The following is a 20,079-nucleotide window of genomic DNA, read 5'->3' as shown; positions in this document are numbered from 1 at the left end:
GCCTTAGGAAAAATACACAGGAACAGCAAAAGGTGTCAGTTATTATAATTCATAGGATTTGGTTGAGCTGTTACAAATCATGTTATAAAGATAGCAAAATACATTTTACTTTTATATTTCCAAAAAAGCAGCAATACAAAAATAGTAATTGTGTCTTTCTTTCACTGGAATCTAAGCAAGCACCTCAATGGAAACATATATTTCTATTCATTAAGTATACACTTTCAGTTCGATACATATTTTTTTGTTGTTTTTTTTTTTAAGGGGGAAGGGAATCAAGAGCTACGACTTTGGCAGCAGCATAATCTAAAAGGAATCTGACGTGTTGCTTAAATGACCTCAAAGAAATAATACCAGTACATTCAACATTTCCATATTGTCTTAAGGCATTATACAATAAGTTGAAATTTTGCACCCAAGCAAGTACCAAGGCCATTTCCAAATACTGAAGTCCAAGCAAAAACTATCAGGTCAGTGCAAGGTCAAGCATACTTGAATGCCTGCGGGCCATTTCAGCCAATCTAATTGGCTGTTTCTTTTTCTACTGCTTGAACCAACCAATTTTATTGGCAATCTATATACTTGGGAACCAACCAATTTGATTGGATGATTCCACTCACGCCACTACAACCAATCAATTTGATTTTATTGGTCGCACAGTAAGCATGGGTAGTTCCGGGGGTAAGGGGAGCAGAAAGTCCTGATATCACAATTTGTTTCCATGGGAAGGAACACACAGAGGAACGGATATTCCCAGTAGCAGCATGTCCTCTAAAGAGTTACAATTGTGCAATCCACAGTATCCATGGGCAAGCAGGGTGATGAAAAGTTCAAATATAATATATTTTTAAAAATCATTTTAAAATATTCCCCGTTGTGAAACCTGGGTCGACACAACAAAACACCGCCATTTTTTAATGAAAGAGGTGCTGTAGTGCCAGAAACATGTATCAAACTAAGCACAAACGACATTACTGGCTTTTAAAATATAATTTTAGATCCTCTTTTGAACTACATGTTTCACTGTGCTAGTGAAGAATTTAAACAAAATTGATAGTTATGATGGCACACTAAGGAAAACAGATTCAGTTCAGCTGTGAAACCCATATATGGAACTAACAAACCGGGTATCAGTTAGAAAAACAAGATTATAACAATAAGCACTGTCAATTCTATAAGGAAATCTGAGAATTTGAATTGTTACAATCAAAAGATTCCAGCATTCGACAACGAGATGAAAGTATGCTTTTTCTATTATGGGATAAGAATCCACACACCACAGACAGAGGCATCTCTTTCTTAAGTGATTGCTGGAAGAGAGGATCAAAGGTGCAAACACTGAACCAGCCACAAACTGTAGGCAAGAGCAATCATACAGGAGGGCTGTTGAATAGGGAGAATCATCCTCATAATGACGGGACGAGCAAATGATTGATAAGTGCATTGAGTAGAGGACCTTAATTCAAAATTACTATTTACAGCTGAAACTGTGAGTCTAATGGAGGGAGCAGCAAGGGTCAAACAAGGGTCTCGGTTTGGCTAGTAGTTAATTAATCTGCCTTCAATCTTGACTAAGGTTACATTTCACAAAATCCTTCACACCTCCTCCCTACACAAATCCCAAAGGGTTAAAGAATTACTATGTTTTATATTTCCTCTGCTTTCATTTTATGTTTCTCGTTTTAAGGCCCTACTCACAAACTAAAGCCATACAGTTACTCTTACTCCTACGCAAAGGTGTAAAAGTAGGACTTTTGGGAAGTCATAAACATTCTCTGCACTATGTCAAGAAAGCAACAGCTGTTACAACTTTCCACATAATTAGTTTTGTAAATCTCAAACCATGTCCTTGGTTGGAAGGGTCAGAGAAGAATTTGTGAATTTCAACAAACTCACAAGATTGTGGGCGTTCCCAAACTCCCATGGCAATGCATGCCTTGATCCTCTCAGTCACTAAGATCTGCATGAGGTTTACTACTGTATAATTGAATGCAGTGAATGAATAAAATGTTGCATTAGTAAAACTATTCAGGCATGCCGGGTTTTGTTTGTGGACAGGTGAATGCCATAAAAGGAGCAGTTATCAGCAATAAACGTAGGTTTATGAACGTAAATGGCATGATGAATCGGGCCCTTTGTCTTTTGCTTTCCTTTTTAAACATTTCTGTGTGAAAGGCAAATTCCAAAACATAAATACAGAACTTAAGGTGAACTGAAGACAATAAGCATGGGTGGATGATAGGGAAGTAAAAACTATGTCAATTGCAGAAGGACTAGAAGGGCAGTCATCTTGAAACTGGAGTATGCAGTTAAGTGCTATGTAAGGTCCACCACAAGACCATCATGTTAATAACGAAATCCACCGTTGAATAGTCATTCACACTGCTGAAAATGGATATACATGTTAGAATTACTAATGCCTTCTACTCTTAAATAAACCTCTGATTTAATTTACTGATTTTACTTGTTGTAGATTTAAATGTCCCTCTTTTTTGGTGTACTGGAAGTACTCCTATTGCAAGATGGCTGCCACTTTTGCTGATAGAGAGCTTTGCTGATCTATACCATTTTGGTGCCTTCCTAAAATTAGTAGGTTAGGAGTTGTGAAGGAGGGACTGAAAACCAGTGCCAGAAAATGTGGGCTACTCTATTTTTTGCAGATTTATATAGACCTAACTCAGCCCCAGGGCATTGGGGGCCCTTTACATGAGCACCAGTTAGATTACACCAGGTCAGGGTGTTTTTTTTCTTTTTAAAGGCAGGGGGAGATTAAGTGATTTGCCAAGAATTACAGGATGTTATGCCGACACAGGGACTCAAACCTTGTTCCCAGTTCCAAAGTCAGCAGCTCTGCCACATCTTTCCCAATGTCAAATAACTGGTGGATTATGATGTTATTTTGAATACAGGCATTTAGATGATTACGGACCTTTTTGGTGAGCTCATTTTAAATTGGATTGGGACCCTACACAAATTATTATTGGCACTGGGAGTATAAACAGGATTGGGTTTTTTGGGGAGTTTTATATAGTGTGAACTCGACCTGAATGTATCGGAGCGCTTCACATGAGCACCACTTGCGTTACAGACGAACACATTCATTTTATTAGGCACGGGGATATTACGTGATTTGCCCAGAATCACAGGATGTTGAGCGTCCCTGCCGAGACTCGAACCAAGTTTCCCAGCTTCGAGGTCCTTGGGCCACATTGTACAGCATTACAACTAACTTAAAACAACATACGTGTTTTTGTGGGGAGGAGGCCTCTTTGGCCCAAGTGCATAGCCACAAATCTCCCACTGCCAGTGTATTCCGTACAAATCAGAACACTGAACTCAGCAGAGGAGGGATAGTTTGTGCCACTGAAAGGAATTCAGACAAATACATGCAGGAGCACCATCATAAGGCACGTAACAGAATAATTCCATTTTCTAAGGCACTTCATCTTGACACTGTGCATGTCCTCATTTTATGGAGTGGAAAGGCAGATGGTGCCAAAGTACAGACATAACTTCCTTTTCCTGCAAAGAGTAATTCTTAGTGAGTGACACAATAAACTCGACATCTAATGCCTCGTAAAGAAAGGGTCCATTTCATAATATTTCAAAAATACTTAAGTGGTTCAAAGGAACATTAAAGGGCTTTTGCTTTATAAGTGCTATCGTACAGAGCATAACATATGAAATTTTCCCCCACTGAAAAGCATGTGAAAGAGGCGCATTACAATGCTACCATTGTAAGATAACAATACCAAAGGGGATGATGGACGGAGTGTTGAACATTGCAAGCACTCACCCCAAGTCAACTGATCTGGGTTTAATTTAATAAGATGGCAGCTGCGCGGAGCCACAAGCTACTACCACAAGATTACTGTCTGCTCCTCTGCTAAAACAGAAAAATACTCTAACTTTTGTTGGCTTACTTGTTAAATGCATCTAGGGAATTGGTATTCACCTCAAAGGCATACAAAACACCTGATTAACTACAAGCCCCCAATCAGAGTGTACAAAGATGACATCACACTGTAGGGTGCAACGCAAACTGCAAAGTGTTCAGTGCGTGACAGTGGGCTAAGCTTTGCAGCTTTTGTGTATGCCGTTCCAATGTATGACTGTTTTCTAACCGACAACACAATTTCGTAGATTAATCGGGGGAAGGGGCTGACACATTGATTTGAATACAAGAGGTGCAGGACTATCACAAGATCTCCATCTGGCTGGATAGAGCAGGGGAACTGGCCATGTTATAAATGCTTTCCTCTCTCCGCTAGCTTTCTTCATAGCTGATGCGTTTCGGCCTCATCAGCTGGGCTGGTCAGACTATTTGATGGTCTGTTGTGAGAACACTGACCAAAAAGACTAAAAGTGAAAAGGTACAATCAAATGGAAAAACAGAGAAGTCAAGAGCAGTTAATCTTGAGATGAGGGAGTGCAATTCCTCTCAATGTTCTAAGGCCGTCTACTGAACGCAACAATGCGAGAAACATTTAGTCCTCTGCAAAATATCAGTCTAGTTGTTAGAGCAAATCCCCTTTCCTCACCATCCTCCTTGACCACCAGTCAACAGGATAATTCAAAGTCAACAGGTAATGCCCATTGCTGCAAGATACCTAGTTTGGATCCTCTATAAATCGCTTGAGGTGCCACAAGGTACAATAACTGCATTGACATGGCTTTTCGATCGTACAATATACACACACTGATGTGTCAGTGCGCTGGGCAGAGCAGCCCTCAACACAGACTGAGGGCACGTCTTTTCTGAGGATTCCGGATGCCTACATACCCGAGGACACCCCACTTCATGGTGCAAACTACGCAAATGTGAATGGTAATGGAGAGATGGTCTGATGGCTGGAATGACGTGTTAGGAGACTGCATGGAGCTCTCTTGGCAAGACCTTAGAGAGACCTGCAGGGCTGGTGCTCCTAGGGCAGTGCACGGGGCTACGCATGGAGGATCATCGATGATGAAGCAGGTACAGGGAGAACGATTCCAATTCTTGGAAAACATTGTTTAGACCATGTGGGTAAGTGGACTGGATGTGAGTTCCTCTTGAGCATCAGTGTGGAAAGGGGGCATTACAAAGTATCAAAACTCCTTGGACGGTATTTGGAAGTTTAAACCAGAATACAGTATCAGATAGTACTTACTTAACGTAGCCGAGCCACACTGTTTGGATGAAGACCCTCTGTTATCAGTCGGTGGTGCAAAAATAGATCTTTAACAGACACAGAAATAAAGGCATTCACATCATGTTGTTAGAAAATTTAGGGAATATCTGGACAATTCCGCAAACTTGTGGCTTTTTCTGTGAGTCGGAATCTTCACCTTTCTTCAACATTTTACTACCTGTGTGACTTTAATGTTGAATTACAGACATTTAAAGAGTCATTTTACAGACTCTCAGTTACTCTGTTAAAGATGCACTCTTTAGCTTCTCCAGTTCCCAAGTGTTCAAAATCTATACTGTACCTGGAGCCACTTAACTCCTCCCAAAATAAAAACACTATAGAGAGTCCTGGAGCCTAAATACTTCTTCTTCCTTTGGTTAAGTGACATTTGTTTTCAACTAACATGTTGTTCCTGTACATATAGTCAGAATGGCGTTGTGCCTTCCCATTCTACCAGGTATTGGACCTTCCCCTCTGGGATGACCCTCCGGGCCAATACCTGGTACTTCTCCCCGCAAGCCAGCCTCCCTGCGGCACCAAAGTAACTGGTGATGGAGGACTTGAGATGGGAGAGGGAGGAGTCATCCTCGCTGATGCTCTCGAAGGTGTGGCTGTCTATTCCGTCGTCCTGGGGGTCTTCTGCTGGGCCCATGTCCACGCACTCCAAGATGCAATCCGCCTGCCCCCCATCCTGGTCCTGATCTTGGTCTTGGTCTACAACTCTTTTCTTTGCACCCAGTGAAGTATACATCTTAGCTGCCAATTTTCTCTTCCGGCTACCAACGTGTGTCCTGCAAAAGAGGACAGAACATACAGCATTTGCAAATCTACAAGGCTGTCACAACATGTTAATAATTTGATGATTCATTTATCTTGACTGCTTTGTATAGCAGACACATATCACCTTTCGGCACTGTGACCCCATTCCTTCTCATCCACGACAGAAGCGGCATGTAAACGCGCTCCACCTACCTCGATTCATAGGAGAGGCTTGTTGAGGCAGAGCCTGAGGTGCTAGCAGCATCATTGGAGTCCAGGTCCGATACCAAGGTCTGGCCAGAACTTGCACTAAAGTGGATTGGAAGACACAAATAAAGGTTTCCAAACGGCACCCATAAAAGCAAATTATTGCATACATTGTTTATTCTTAGTTAATAAATACATATAAACACAGAATATGTCAAACCCCTAAAACTCCTCCCATATACGTGGGTCTCAAAGGAAAGAGGAGGTGTGTAAGAGTGTCCCCGGCTCCATACAGAAAAGAAGGTCTATCATGTGGGTGTTGGAGAGGTGATGTGTAAAGGAAATTAGGAAAGCAATTTCTAACAGATGACCAAGGGCAAATGGAGCACTGGGGAGCAATTGGCCGGAGGGCTGACAGCCAAGAACTGATAAAAGATGCTGCAGGGTTTTAATCTGTATAAGATGTTCTGGCTACAGGCCCTGCCAGGCTTTAAGAGTGGTCTCTTCCAGGGAAAGTTACTAATGATGGATGGGCTTTGATGGAACCTTTGGGAGGCTGCGTTTTCTCATTTCAATGAGCTACCTTGAGAGTGTGGCTATACAGTCACAACGAGACTGCAGCGGCATCTTCTCCACTAAGGCGGAGGAGCGTCGCCCCACAGCTTTCAGCAGTGCAAAAAAGGAAAAATATACTGATGACGCGCTGTTATTTTATTTTTCCGTGCTAAGGCAGTTTTGCAGGCTTCTCGTCCCTCTGGGCCGGTCACCCCCACGCACCGCGCACACTCCTCGTGAGTGAGCCCAGGCTGCCCCTCGTTCCCGCCAGTGCCGCCGCTGCCCGCAGCTGCGATCCTGTAACACCGCTGTTGCTGCTCTTGCCCCGCCTGCGCCGCGTTTGTATTTGCGATTCCGATTGTTTTTTCCCCCGGTGTGTTCTCTGCTCCTTGTTTACTTTCTGTTCCCCGTGCTGTTTAATCTTGTACCTCTGTGATTCCGATCATCCACAGGAACACCATCCGCATCACGACCAACACCGACGACATCCTCGCACCCGCCGAACACCTGCACTTCCAGATCCACGTCAACCCCAAGACCACCCTCAGAGGCACCCTCATCTACAGACCCCCGGGCCCACGCACACAATTCAGCGAAGACATCGCCGACTTCATCAGCCCGTACGCCCTCCTCTCCGCTGACTACATCCTCCTCGGGGACCTCAACTTCCACCTGAAGAACAACAACGACCGCAACACCACCACCCTGCTGGACAACCTCGCCAACCTCGGTCTCAAGCAACTGGTGACCACACCCACCCACCTCGCCGGACACACACTCGACCCCGTGTTCTCATCCAGCAAGGACATCACCTTCTGCCACGCCACCGGACTCCACTGGACGGACCACAGCTGCGTCCACTTCAGCTTCAGAAGGACCACGACCCACCACCACCAGCAACAGGTTGCACGCAGAAACTGGAACAAGATTACAGCCGACCAGCTCGCGACTTCCCTGAGCATGTACCCTCCCACCAGCGCAACGAACCCAAGCCAGGCGGCCACCAACCTCGCAAAATAGATCAGCAATTGCGCAGACGACCTCGCCCCTCTGAAGACCCCGCCTAGCAGACCCACCAGCAAGAAAGCCCCATGGTTCACCGACGAACTCAAGAGCTCCAAGAAGAACTGCCGAGCACTCGAGAAAGCCTGGCGCAGAGTCCCAACACCAAACAACATGACTGCCCTCAAGCTCGCCACCCGAAAACACCACCAACTGATCCACGCCACCAAGAAAACTGCATTCAAGGAACGACTGGATAACAACGCACACAACAGCAAGGAACTTTTCAACATCGTCAAAGAGCTCTCCAACCCAAACGCCGGAAACAACGACATCACCCCTTTGCAAGACCTCTGCAACTCCCTCGCCTCCTACTTCCACAACAAAATCGCGGACATACACAACAGCTTCAGCACTCAACCGACGCGCGCCACGACTGAACCACCGCCCCCCACCACCACCCTGCGCACCTGGACCCCGATCAGCACCGAAGACACCATCCGCACGATGAACTCCATCCACTCCGGATCTCCGACCGACCCCTGCCCTCACCACGTCTTCAACAAGGCCGACGCTGTCATCGCGCCCCACCTGCGGGACATCATCACCACCTCCTTCGACACCGCTACCTTCCCGGAGAGCTGGAAGCACGCCAAACTCAGCGCTCTACTTAAGAAGCCATCAGCCGACCCCACCGACCTCAAGAACTACCGCCCCATCTCGCTGCTCCCGTTCCCTGCAAAAGTCATCGAGAAGACCGTCAACAAGCAGCTGGCCGCCTTCCTCGAGACCAACGGATCCCTCGAGCTCTCGCAGTCTGGCTTCCGGGCCAACCACAGCACCGAGACCGCACTGATCGCAGCCACCGACGACATCCGAGCCCTGCTCGACAACGGAGAAACAGCGGCCCTCATCCTCCTAGACCTCTCCGCGGCCTTCGACACTGTCTGCCACCGCACCCTAGTGCAGCGCCTCAGCAACGTCGGAATCCAGGAGAAGGCACTGGAATGGATCGTCTCGTTCCTCGCCGGAAGGACACAGAGAGTCCGCCTCCCCCCGTTCAGATCAGAAGCCACCGAAGTCATCTGCGGCGTTCCTCAAGGCTCCTCGCTCAGCCCAACCCTCTTCAACGTCTACATGAGCCCCCTCGCAGCCATCGCACGCCAACACAACCTTAACATCATCTCCTACGCCGACGACACCCAGCTGATCCTCTCCCTCACCAACGACCCTGCCACCGCCAGAGCCAACCTACACGAAGGGATGACAGACGTAGCCAAGTGGATGATGAACAGCCGCCTGAAACTGAACTCGGACAAGACGGAAGTCCTCATCCTGGGATCTTCACCCTCCGCCTGGGACAACTCCTGGTGGCCCCCCGCCCTGGGCAGCGCACCCATACCAACAGACCACGCACGCAACCTGGGATTCATCCTGGACTCCTCCCTCTCCATGACCAGACAAGCCAACGCCGTCTCCTCGTCATGCTTCAACATCCTGCGCATGCTACGTAAGATCTTCCGGTGGATCCCCACCGAGACCAGGAAGACGGTCACTTAGGCCCTCGTCACCAGCCGACTGGACTACGGCAACTCACTCTACGCCGGAACCACCGCCAAACTCCAGAAGAGACTCCAGCGGATTCAGAACGCCTCAGCACGACTCATCCTGGACATCCCCCATCGCAACCACATCTCCGGACACCTGAGAGATCTGCACTGGCTCCCGGTCAACAAGAGAATCACCTTCCGTCTCCTCACCCACGCACACAAAGCCCTACACAACCAAGGCCCAGGATACCTCAACAGCCTCCTCAACTTCTACGCTCCCACACGCCAGCTTCGATCGACCGGCCACGCCCTCGCCGCCGTCCCCCGCATCCAAAGAGCCACCACAGGAGGAAGGTCCTTCTCCTACCTGGCCGCCAAGACTTGGAACTCCCTCCCGACCCACCTCCGCCTGACCCAGGACCACCTTGCCTTCAGGAAGCAGCTCAAGACCTGGCTGTTCGAGCAGTAGCGGACCCCCCCCCTCCCCTAGCGCCTTGAGACCCCCCGGGTGAGTAGTGCGCTTTATAAATGCTTTGATTGATTGATTGAGAGGAGTGTTGAGCACTTAAGGGCGCAAGAAGGTTTGCTCGGCCGTCTCAGGATGGCCAAACCGTCAAGCGCACTTTGCATCTTCTCCACCCAGGCTGTAATACAGGGTGTAGAGCATGCACAGGTTCATAGTCTCCTTCTAAGCGCCGAACCACGGCGCTCAGACCAATCACGACTCGGCTATTAGCAGCGTCATGATCGGCTAGGGGAAGCCTGTGTGCTTCCTGCTTCTGTTCCAGGCTCGTCAAAGCAGATGAGAGACGCGGTCGGCTGAAGGAATAAGTGTTTCTTTCTTTTCTACACTTCACACCCCTCCACCGACTGGTCACCCCCCCCCCAACCCGCCACTCCTGATCTGTGCCAGCCACGACTGAACAAGAGTCTAACAGGGAAAGCAGCGAGGGATTGATAATTATCACACAACTTTACAAGTCCAAAACCTGTGCACACTCTGGCTTCCACAGTGATTAAAATGTAGTACTCAAAGGAAACGGAAGCGACATGTGCACGGGATGTCCAATCTCAAATCCTTGTTTCGCTTGTTAAACTTAGAATATTGTGATTTCTTTGGCATTATCTCGGATTGTCTTTATCTGCGTTTTATTTTGGGTACTCTGAGGTCTCAGTTTTTTTTTATTTTTTTTATTTTGATTATACATCTGACCCCACGGTGAAGAGGAGCTACAAACATGAGTGCATTCATAAAAATAAATTAGTGAAGAAAAAAAGAACAAAGTACAATCTCACACAAAAAAATAATACAAATGTTGAAAATTAGAACAATTCATTAATGCACAACTGAACCCAAAAAGACTGCTGTAAATAATCAAGACTTCAGTGCCTGGCAAAAAAGCCAGCAGGTCTGGGACATGGCTAATATCTGGTTGAAGAGAGTGACATGAACGCGGAACATTTGCAGAAAATGCTAATTTAAAGAAAGGAGAATGCTGAAACATAGGAACTAAGGATGATTCCAAGTTGTGTGGAATACAGTGGAGTATTTCCCATACTGATACATTCTATTAGCCAGGTGTCAGTATTTACAGGATGTGGTAAATACCTCTCATTCTGAATTTTTAACTTGGGAATGAGACATAACATGCTTAAAATCAGTATTTAACCCATTCAATTCTACTTGTTTTATATTATTCTGGTCCCTTTAACAATGATACATTTTGGAAGGTTTTACCTACTGGAATATATTTGGGAGAATTACGAGGGTGTGATATTGAGCAGGATGTGATTTAACCACAGGTTAAGGGGACCACTGCGATCTTTAAATTGTCAGTGATATTCCACCCTATGAATCGCTTTTCCTTTTTAATCATGAACTGAGCTGAATTCGTCCACAGACATACACGGCGAGGGCTCAACTTCTTTTGAGCACTGCTAATGCCATCTCTTCTCTTACCAGAAGATGCTGAGAACTAAACCCCATAGAGGAACAGCACACGTCACAAGTGAGGGACCAGAATGCTTAGAGGATAGTCAACAATTCCAGACACTGGCAAACCTCAGTTTCTAGAGAGTGCATGCAATGTCTTTAAGTACCCAGAGTGAACACATAGCAACAGCAACTGACTGCGGCATTACCTCTTTAAACTCTGAATTTCGTCCAGTGTGAAGTCGAATATGCTCGCCAGGTGATGGTTCGTGCTCCAGGCAGAAGTGAAGTCGCTCTGTATTGTGATTAAAAACATGAGAAGTCACATGGGACGAAGCATACAAATGCTAACAAGCATTGAAAATGCAATAGGTCTCGCAATAGAAGAGTTTAACATTTTTCGTTTTGCAAATAGATGAGTGGCGTTGCGTGGATGAGTGGCGTTGCATGGATGAGTGGCGTTGCATGGATGAGTGGCGTTGCGTGGATGAGTGGCGTTGTTTGTGTGAGTGGCGTTGTTTGTGTGAGTGGCGTTGCGTGTGTGAGTGGCGTTGCGTGTGTGAGTGGCGTTGCGTGTGTGAGTGGCGTTGCGTGTGTGAGTGGCGCTGTTGTTTGAGTGGCGCTGTTGTTTCAGTGGCGTTGCGTGTGTGAGTGGCGTTGCATGTGTGAGTGGCGTTGCATGTGTGAGTGGTGTTGCGTGGATGAGTGGCGTTGCCTGTGTGAGTGGCGTTGCGTGTGTGAGTGGCGTTGCGTGTGTGAGTGGCGTTGCGTGTGTGAGTGGCGTTGCGTGGCTGAGTGGCGTTGCGTGGGTGAGTGGCATTGCGTGGGTGAGTGGCGTTGCGTGGTTGAGTGGCGTTGCGTGGGTGAGTGGCGTTGCGTGTGTGAGTGGCGTTGCGTGTGTGAGTGGCGTTGCGTGTGTGAGTGGCGTTGCGTGGTTGAGTGGCGTTGCGTGGCGTTGCGTGGTTGAGTGGCGTTGCGTTGTTGAGTGGCGTTGCGTGTGTGAGTGGCGTTGCGTGTGTGAGTGGCATTGCGTGTGTGAGTGGCGTTGCGTGGCTGAGTGGCGTTGTGTGGCTGAGTGGCGTTGCGTGGGTGAGTGGCATTGCGTGGGTGAGTGGCGTTGCGTGGGTGAGTGGCGTTGCGTGGGTGAGTGGCGTTGCGTGTGTGAGTGGCGTTGTGTGTGTGAGTGGCGTTGTGTGTGTGAGTGGCATTGCGTGGTTGAGTGTCTCGTCTTCATAAACGTTGGACAGAGTAGCGGATTGCCTCGTTGACAAAGGCCACATAAATTAGACAAACGGAAATCCAGGTAAGCACACACTGACACGGGAACTGAACAGAAAAAGACAAGCATGCACATGCATTAAAGGACATACACACAAGCCTATGAAAACACATACAATGCTAAACTAAAGCACTAGTTAGTCAGATGAGACGTTATGCAAACCTTCTTTACACAGTAATCCCGCACCAAAATTAAATAGCAGGGCTAGATTTTCCTAGAGGTTAGAGAAGCTATGTGGCCTTTAATTGAGATAGATGGCCGCGTATGACAACTCCATGTTTGTTCTGGAGTGGTTTATTGTCCCAGGAGAGCCGCAGAGTCTCATGTGAAGCAGAGGGTTGAGGAGTGTCCGCATTTTGGCAGCCCCTTTATAACAAGCATGAGATGGGACCCGAAAACACTGGAATGAGAAGGGGCTGAAAGGAGCTAGTGACAGAGTTCAACTGGAGGAGAGGTGGGCAAAAACAATGAAAAGGTGGACAAGGGAGGAGAGAAGGAAAGGTGACAGAGAACTTCTGGAGGAGCAAAGAGGAGAAAAGAAATGCGACACGGCGGGCAGGGGAGGGGGCGGAGCGGGTAAAAAAAAAAACAAGACGGAGGGTAAGGCAGATAAGGGGAGGGGGGAGGAGAAATGCGACACGGCGGGCAGGGGAGGGGGCGGAGCGGGGAGAGGGTGTGAACAAATATGTTTAATCACAAGTTAAGTAATTTCACTCCATACCTTCTGGTGCTAGCACATACAATTACATTAAGAATATTACAGTGAGTGGATTGATTTTGTTACGGTAATTTTAGCAACATATCATCTTCGAGCAGCGTTTTCACTAGACTTCAATGGAATTAACAATATTTGAGGATTCTGTCAATTATTCAATCGTTTTAAGGTCTGTTTCTTTCTGATGTAAACAACGAGAACACTAGCAAAGGAGTAAAACGTGATGTGTGCGAGTGATTAATCAATGCTTGTACTGCGTCTGTGTGGTGTTTCCTGGTGCGTGTCTGTCCGTTTTCCCGTGCATTTGCAGGCAAAGGGAGCTTAACCCCATTGGAAATGCAATAGGTCTCGCATTAGGAAAGTTTGAGCTATTGATATTGTAAATGACACTTTTTTTATTTATGTGTAGGTTTTGAAAGTAGCAAAATTAATAGCTTTGTCAGTTACAAGCTGTGGTGAGCTCGTCCTGTATTGTTTGTCCGTGACTCCTCCCCACTCCCATGAGGCTGATGGCGGCAACATTGTAGCGGCGTTCTGGATCCCGCTGACTCTCTTCTCGAGGCTTCGTGAGGCTTCTGAACTGCTTGCTGGAAAGCCCTGAATGCCCTGACTGAGTTTCCCGACGGTGGGACGGCTCGGCTCTGCTTTGTTGGATCGTGAGCCCATCGCTGGTTTCTTTCCCTCGCCGGAGTTGCAGTTCTAATGGACTGGGCGATAGCGTGATAAGGAGCAGGTTAGTTGGGGTAAACCACGGAAAGGCATTTTTGGACTTCCTAAAACTTTCTAAAACTAAAACTAAAACTAAGATGCTCGAGTTGGTGATTGCCTGCGGCAGCCCCTTTCTGTGTGGGGTTTTCTCTCGTTAACTTTACCCTGCTAACTAAACGCTAAACGTTTCAAATTTCCTGCACCTCCCTGACCTCCCCGACCTCACCAGACGAAAACGTTATCTGGACACCCCGCTGTCGCAGCTTTCTGGGTATTAAGCAGCGACCGCAGTGTGGGTAGGACTACAGGTCCCAGCATTCTCCTTGTTCTGGATTGTTCTGGATTGCAGCTTGGCGTATTTCTAGAGCTTTGATAGTTTTTGAGAAAACTCGGTCTTCTGTATCAGGAGAAACTATCACAAAGGTCAGTGAGGATTCAGACTCACCAGTGAATCACAGAACTGCACGAGCCGCCTAGCGTGGTGCTGCTGGAGGCGGAGCCCCTGCGGGTGTACCGCGCCGGTCTCCCTCCGCCGCTGTCCCTGTTCTTGGAACAGCCGCCGAGAGGGGGGGACCGAGAGGGAAACAACTACCCTTCCCAGCTGCCCTGTCACCAGGAAGGAAGGCGGGTCCATAGAGCGCGACTACCGGCGCTTAAAATTGCACAGCCCCACCCGCGTCGCGGGAGCGCGCGGGAGCGCCGGGCTAAGCCCGGGCAAAGGGCGGGCCCTCTACGGCCCTCCAAGACCAGGCCGGGCTGGGCCACCCCATTTGCTTCGGTACTAGATGTACACACCTCATCGACGCACGATCATGGCGAAATCAGGTACTGATGCCCAAGTAAATACAGATGGCACCTCTATTCTGGGACCCCTGGACAAATTCTTCTTCAAAGCAACCGCCGAAATAGATAGAGACCTAGCCCTGGTAGAGCGCCGTATTGCACGGCGACAATCCGTAGAGCTACTTAAAAACTCCACACACCACCCAGGTCTCACACTTACCCTAGAGCCTCATCCATTAAATTCAACCGTGGAAAATTCTGATGATGATCCATTAAATACGGATAATGTTCCTTTACTGTTTCAATCCTATTTTTCCCCCCAAAATTGTGTTTATGTCCTATCCCATTTAAATTTAGTTATTAACACAATTACTCCATCTACGGATCTTATCGATCTTGTCACTCCAAATCTGCCAAAAATCGCGGAGTTTGTTGCATCTGACATAATAGAAGTCCCCCCGTCTTCGGAGACCCAAAAGCTAACGATGTTTCAACCTCCACCCCTTGTACTAAGGTTAGATAAACCTTCACATGCCATAAATCAACCTAAAAAGAAACAGGTTATTATTCGATCACCTCCCAAAAAACGCCGAAAAAGAGCCCCAGTAAAACCGGCTCGTAAAACTCAAAAACCTGCCAAGAACCTACTCACCAAGGAGCTGTTACAAATAGTAGAAGACACATGTACCTCATCTCGGGAAACATTTACTTCATGTGTCCCTCCTTCAATTAAAGATTTTGTGGATGCAATGGAACATCTTTTCAAGGCCCTATTAATTCCAATACTCGAGAGAGTGACAAGAGTAGGTAGTCAGGTGGATACCCTTTTGGGAACCTTTGCCCAAAACCAACCAGGTAATAGGGATCAAGACGTTGTGTCAAATTTAAAGAAGGGAGACGCAATTAATAACATAACAAAAACGACTATGGCCACAATAGATCCTACAACTTCTATTGGTGGAGAGAAAATATCCAATAAAGAAAAAATGATTCCGGCCCAAAAAAGTACGAATGACAGGAGATCTTCAACACAAAAAACAATCCAACAAACAGATTCAACAAAGATGAGGGCAGCAAATCAAAATCTAATTCCCCCCACAAAAGCGCCTCAAAACACCCAGGCGCAAACGGCACAAATAAACTCCCTTATAGCTTCTGCAAAAATGGGCAATACACCATCCACCCCAGATAACATCAAGTCTGCCGCCCCACATAAAAAACAGCCACGTGAAAGGTATGTTGATTTACCCCCTGCTGCATTACAGAATGTTATAGTACTAACGGGGGTTCAACCACTATCTGCTACGGACACTTATGAAAACCACCAAAGCCTAAAAAACAAGGTGATTTTTTGGCTTAGTGAAAACAGACCTTTACCTCCGCACATAAATGGTGATATAAAAATGGTAAGAAGAACAAAATGGGTTGGAATTCGCCCTAAAGATATAGAGGGTGACGTAGTAATTGTAACCTTCAAAGATCCAAGAGTTATTACACATATAACAGATTGGTTCTCTGGTTTCAGCAGGGGACCAATATCATCTAAACCCTTGGCGTACTTTTATCCTGAAGCCTTAATGCCCCCAAAGCCACACCAAACCAACTTATTTTGACAAATTCTCATTGGAACAGCCAAGAAGATCAACCCTCACCAAATATCCTCTAACGTATGGAGTAAGGGATCAGGCATTCCATCCTTATAATGGCTATTTGCGATTCCCGACACCACAACATAACTTGGTGGGATATGCTGAAGCTCCTTCTTCTATAACCCCGTCCTGGAACCTTGCCTGCCACAATTATTATGAGCCACTCTATGGTCTTGATGAAGTGGAATGACTCTCTGCAACCAAAGCAAAAAATCAGGATAACAGGAAACTTGTGAGTACAAATATCGATATCTCACCCAGCCAAGACTATCCGGTGGACGGCCCTGACACAAACCCTTTATTTAACAGGCCAAGAAAAAAAGAAAAAATCAATGAGAGGAGTAAAACTAAAAGGGAACCAAGATCAGCATCCAAACCTATTGAAAATACACATGTTATCCAAAAGGGAGATAGGGATAAAACAACCAAATTGCAGATCCTTTCATGGAACCTGGCCGGGCTTGCCTCAAAAATTACATTATCAGACTGGGTAGACGTGGTTAATCATTATTCTATCCTGTGTTTCCAGGAAACCTGGGTGATTTCCCCTATCCACCTTCAGGGCTTTCAGACATTCCACTCACCGGCGACCGTGAGCAATCAGGGCAGACATAAAGGGGGACTCTGCACGTATATTAGCGTTGCAGTTGGCAATAGGATCAGAAAAACGTTACTTAAGGAATCTTTCCAAATAATTGCAATGGACATAGCTCCATCCTTCTTATTGCTAATAGTAAATTTTTATAATAATATGACCTCAGAACAGATGGAGAAAGCCGTGGACGACCTACAACAAGCCCTGCTAACTTTCAAAGAAATCTCTGGGGGAGAGTGTGCAATAGTGTTTATGGGCGATTTCAATTGTCACATCTGCCAAAACACAATGAAAGATGCCTGTAATCCTTATGAAAGAAATGAGATGTACTCTGAAGATCCTACCTTCAGTCATTTCCAACACTCAAAAACAGGGGATCGGCTAAATAGTTTTTTGACCTCGTTTAATTTATATTTTGCAAATGAGTTACTTAACATCCCAAGATCTTTCAAATCAACGTTTCATGGTAGAGGAATGAACTCTCTCATAGACTTTATACTATGCTCAAAAAACCATGCCCCGTTAATAGTTTGCTGGGACACTCTCGACCACCCCTATAGTGATCATTATCCTTTGTCTGTAACTGTCGAACTACCCTCTCCAACTACCACTCAAAGTAGCCGAAAGGTAAACTACGAACAACCAATTAAAATGGGGGCTAGAAATGGATACTCTGTCAAGTGGGATAAAATCAACCCTAACAACCTCTTGAAAAATCTAGTCAATAAGAGGAGAGAGGAGATACATACTTGTCTCTCTAATAATGATAACCCCAAGGCTATTCGCAATGCCTTTATTAAGATACAGGCTACATTAAAAGAACTATTGACGCGACAGTTTAAATCAGGCCCTATTGCCTCTAAAGGCTGGTTTGATAGAAAATGCTCCATGGCTTTAAAGTCTTTAAAGAACCTGCTGCACGCTATACCCAAATCACTCACAGAAATACGCCAGGCTAGAATCCAGTACCGTTTAGCCATTAAAAATAGAAAAAAGGCTCTCAAAGCGGAAGCATGGCATAATTTGGTGACAACATCTGAAAACAGGGACATGTCAGCTTTTTGGAAACTTATTAACACCCCTTTGCCATGGGTAAAAATGCCCACGAGGAGTTTGGATATGGCAATTAATGGTGAGGTGTGGGCTACCCATTTTAAAGAACTATACAGTAATCCCACATCTCTAAACACTCTTACATCAGAACTCATTTCTCAAACATTTATAAATACATCCTGGGAGAGCCATAGCAAAATAGTATTTTCGTATGAGGAGGTAGAACTGGCAATCAGGGAAAGTCCTCCTGGGAAGGCACCAGGGCCGGATGCCATCCCAGCAGATGTGTATAAGGCAGAAATAGAATTTTGGGCTCCCCTTCTGACCTCTGTTTTGAATTCTCTAAATACTCTGGATCTTCTTCCAACATGGGCCGAGGCGATAGTAATACCTATTTTCAAAAAAGGAGATAGGCATTCTCCATCATGTTATAGACCTATATCCCTCCTCGACACGTTAATGAAGATTGTTGGGCGCATCATCTTGAAACGAATAACTGAATGGACGGAAGCCGAGAATATTCTATCGACCTTACAATATGGTTTCCGGTCAGGTAGAGGAACAACAGAACAGACCCTCAATTTACACCTGATCATGTGCAAATATGTCAACATCAAGAAGCGAAGTCTGTACATAACGTACATAGATTTAACCTCAGCATTCGATTGCGTCCTGCATGACCAACTATGGGATACTTTAAAACAATTGGGGATAGATCCATCAATCCTCCTTTTTATCAAGGCCCTGTACAGAGACGCAGGAGCCAGAGTTAGATTTGGCCCGAAGGGAGAGTGCTCGCCGCGTTTTGGCATTGGCAGAGGGGTTAGGCAGGGGTGCATCTTAGCTCCCCTGCTTTTCTCGCTCTATATAAATGCCATAGGCGAACATCTTAAAAACATCGAATGTGACTTCCCAAAAATAGCCGGTCAATCTATCCCAATTCTGCTATATGCAGATGATGCGGCAATTCTCTCCCAGACAAGAGTGGGTTTACAAAAAGCTGTTACCGCATTTTCTGCCTTTATGAATGACAGGGGCCTGAAAGTAAACATAGGAAAAACTCACACAATGTTATGTAACAAAAAGCACAAAAAAATCCCATGCCCTGTTTTCATCGAGGGCCAAAAACTGGAGACTGTGGAGGCTTTTACATACTTGGGCATCTGCCTACATAGAAAAGTTTCGTGGCAATCGGCTGTTGATAAGAGGAAACTCGCATTTATCCGAGCCATTGGTGGGGTTCGAGACTTTGCGGGAAAAATAGGGGGCAGGCAACAACTAATAACTATATACAAAGCGAAATGTGTTTCAACTGCCATTTATGGCGCTGGCCTTTGGGGAATTGACAAAAACATTTCATTGATACAAACAGTGGAAAATCAATTTCTAAGGTACCTTTTGGCCTCCACAAAAGCAACCTCTGTGTATATGATGCACATTGAACTGGACCTCCCGTACATATCGGACATAATAAAAACTGAGCCTCTTCTTCTCTGGCACAAAATCTGGTCCACCCCCGAGACATCTCTGAATAGAGAAGTGATACTAGATATTTTAAAATTGGAGGGGGTCAACCATGCAAACCATTCTAAATGGTTGGCTTATGTTGAGAACTTTTTTGAGGAAATTGGCCGTCCGGAGTGGTTTTCGGACGCTGTCTCACTGGAAAATGTCCCAAGGAAATTCTTAAGAAAGACACTAATGGCCCACCTGGAAACAATCAGATGGAATAAGCAAAAACAAAATAAAAACATCCAGGCATACCAAAGGGTGACATCCCATAAGGGTCTACAATTATATCTCACTTCAGATTTTTCATGTTATTCGAGGATGCTACTTACCAGATTTAGACTGGGTTCCTTTTTTAGACTTGTAACATTTCCTACATGCAATGATTGGACTCAGATTCTTTGTCATTGCCCGTGTGACGACATGTCAATACAATCTAATATCCATACTATTCTATTTTGTAGATATTACATGTCACTGAGGAAAGCCCTACTGAAACCCCTACTCAAGAGTTGGGGTCTCAGATCCTGCAAAAGTGCTTTTGAGCGGTTACAAGAACTTGAAGACAGAGAGGTGATATCCACAATGGAACAGTTTTTAAAACTATTGAT

At 45.9% G+C, this 20,079-nt stretch overlaps 1 protein-coding gene across 3 annotated transcripts in view; it reads right to left on the bottom strand.

Moving 5' to 3' along the window:
• Window positions 1-239: 239 nt before the first annotated feature.
• The window catches only part of PHF19 (PHD finger protein 19), a 262,877-nt gene continuing 243,037 nt past the window's right edge, over window positions 240-20,079 (bottom strand). For 2 of the 3 annotated variants that reach the window (XM_078641879.1, XM_078641877.1), the window contains 3 exons: window positions 11,387-11,472; window positions 6,144-6,239; window positions 246-5,962 (listed from right to left, as the gene is read on the bottom strand). In XM_078641879.1, coding sequence (XP_078498005.1) covers window positions 5,596-5,962; window positions 6,144-6,239; window positions 11,387-11,472 — 549 coding nt within the window. In that variant the 3' untranslated portion in view covers window positions 246-5,595. Of the gene's footprint in view, window positions 5,963-6,143; window positions 6,240-11,386; window positions 11,473-20,079 lie in introns of all 3 variants that reach the window. The other variant, XM_078641878.1, reaches the window with a different exon arrangement.

The sequence above is a fragment of the Lissotriton helveticus genome, chromosome 5_1, assembly GCF_964261635.1.
Source record: "Lissotriton helveticus chromosome 5_1, aLisHel1.1, whole genome shotgun sequence".
Taxonomy (NCBI): Eukaryota; Metazoa; Chordata; class Amphibia; order Caudata; family Salamandridae; genus Lissotriton; species Lissotriton helveticus.
The sequence above is the reverse complement of the archived record's forward strand: the minus strand, read 5'-3'. Positions and strand labels throughout refer to the sequence as shown.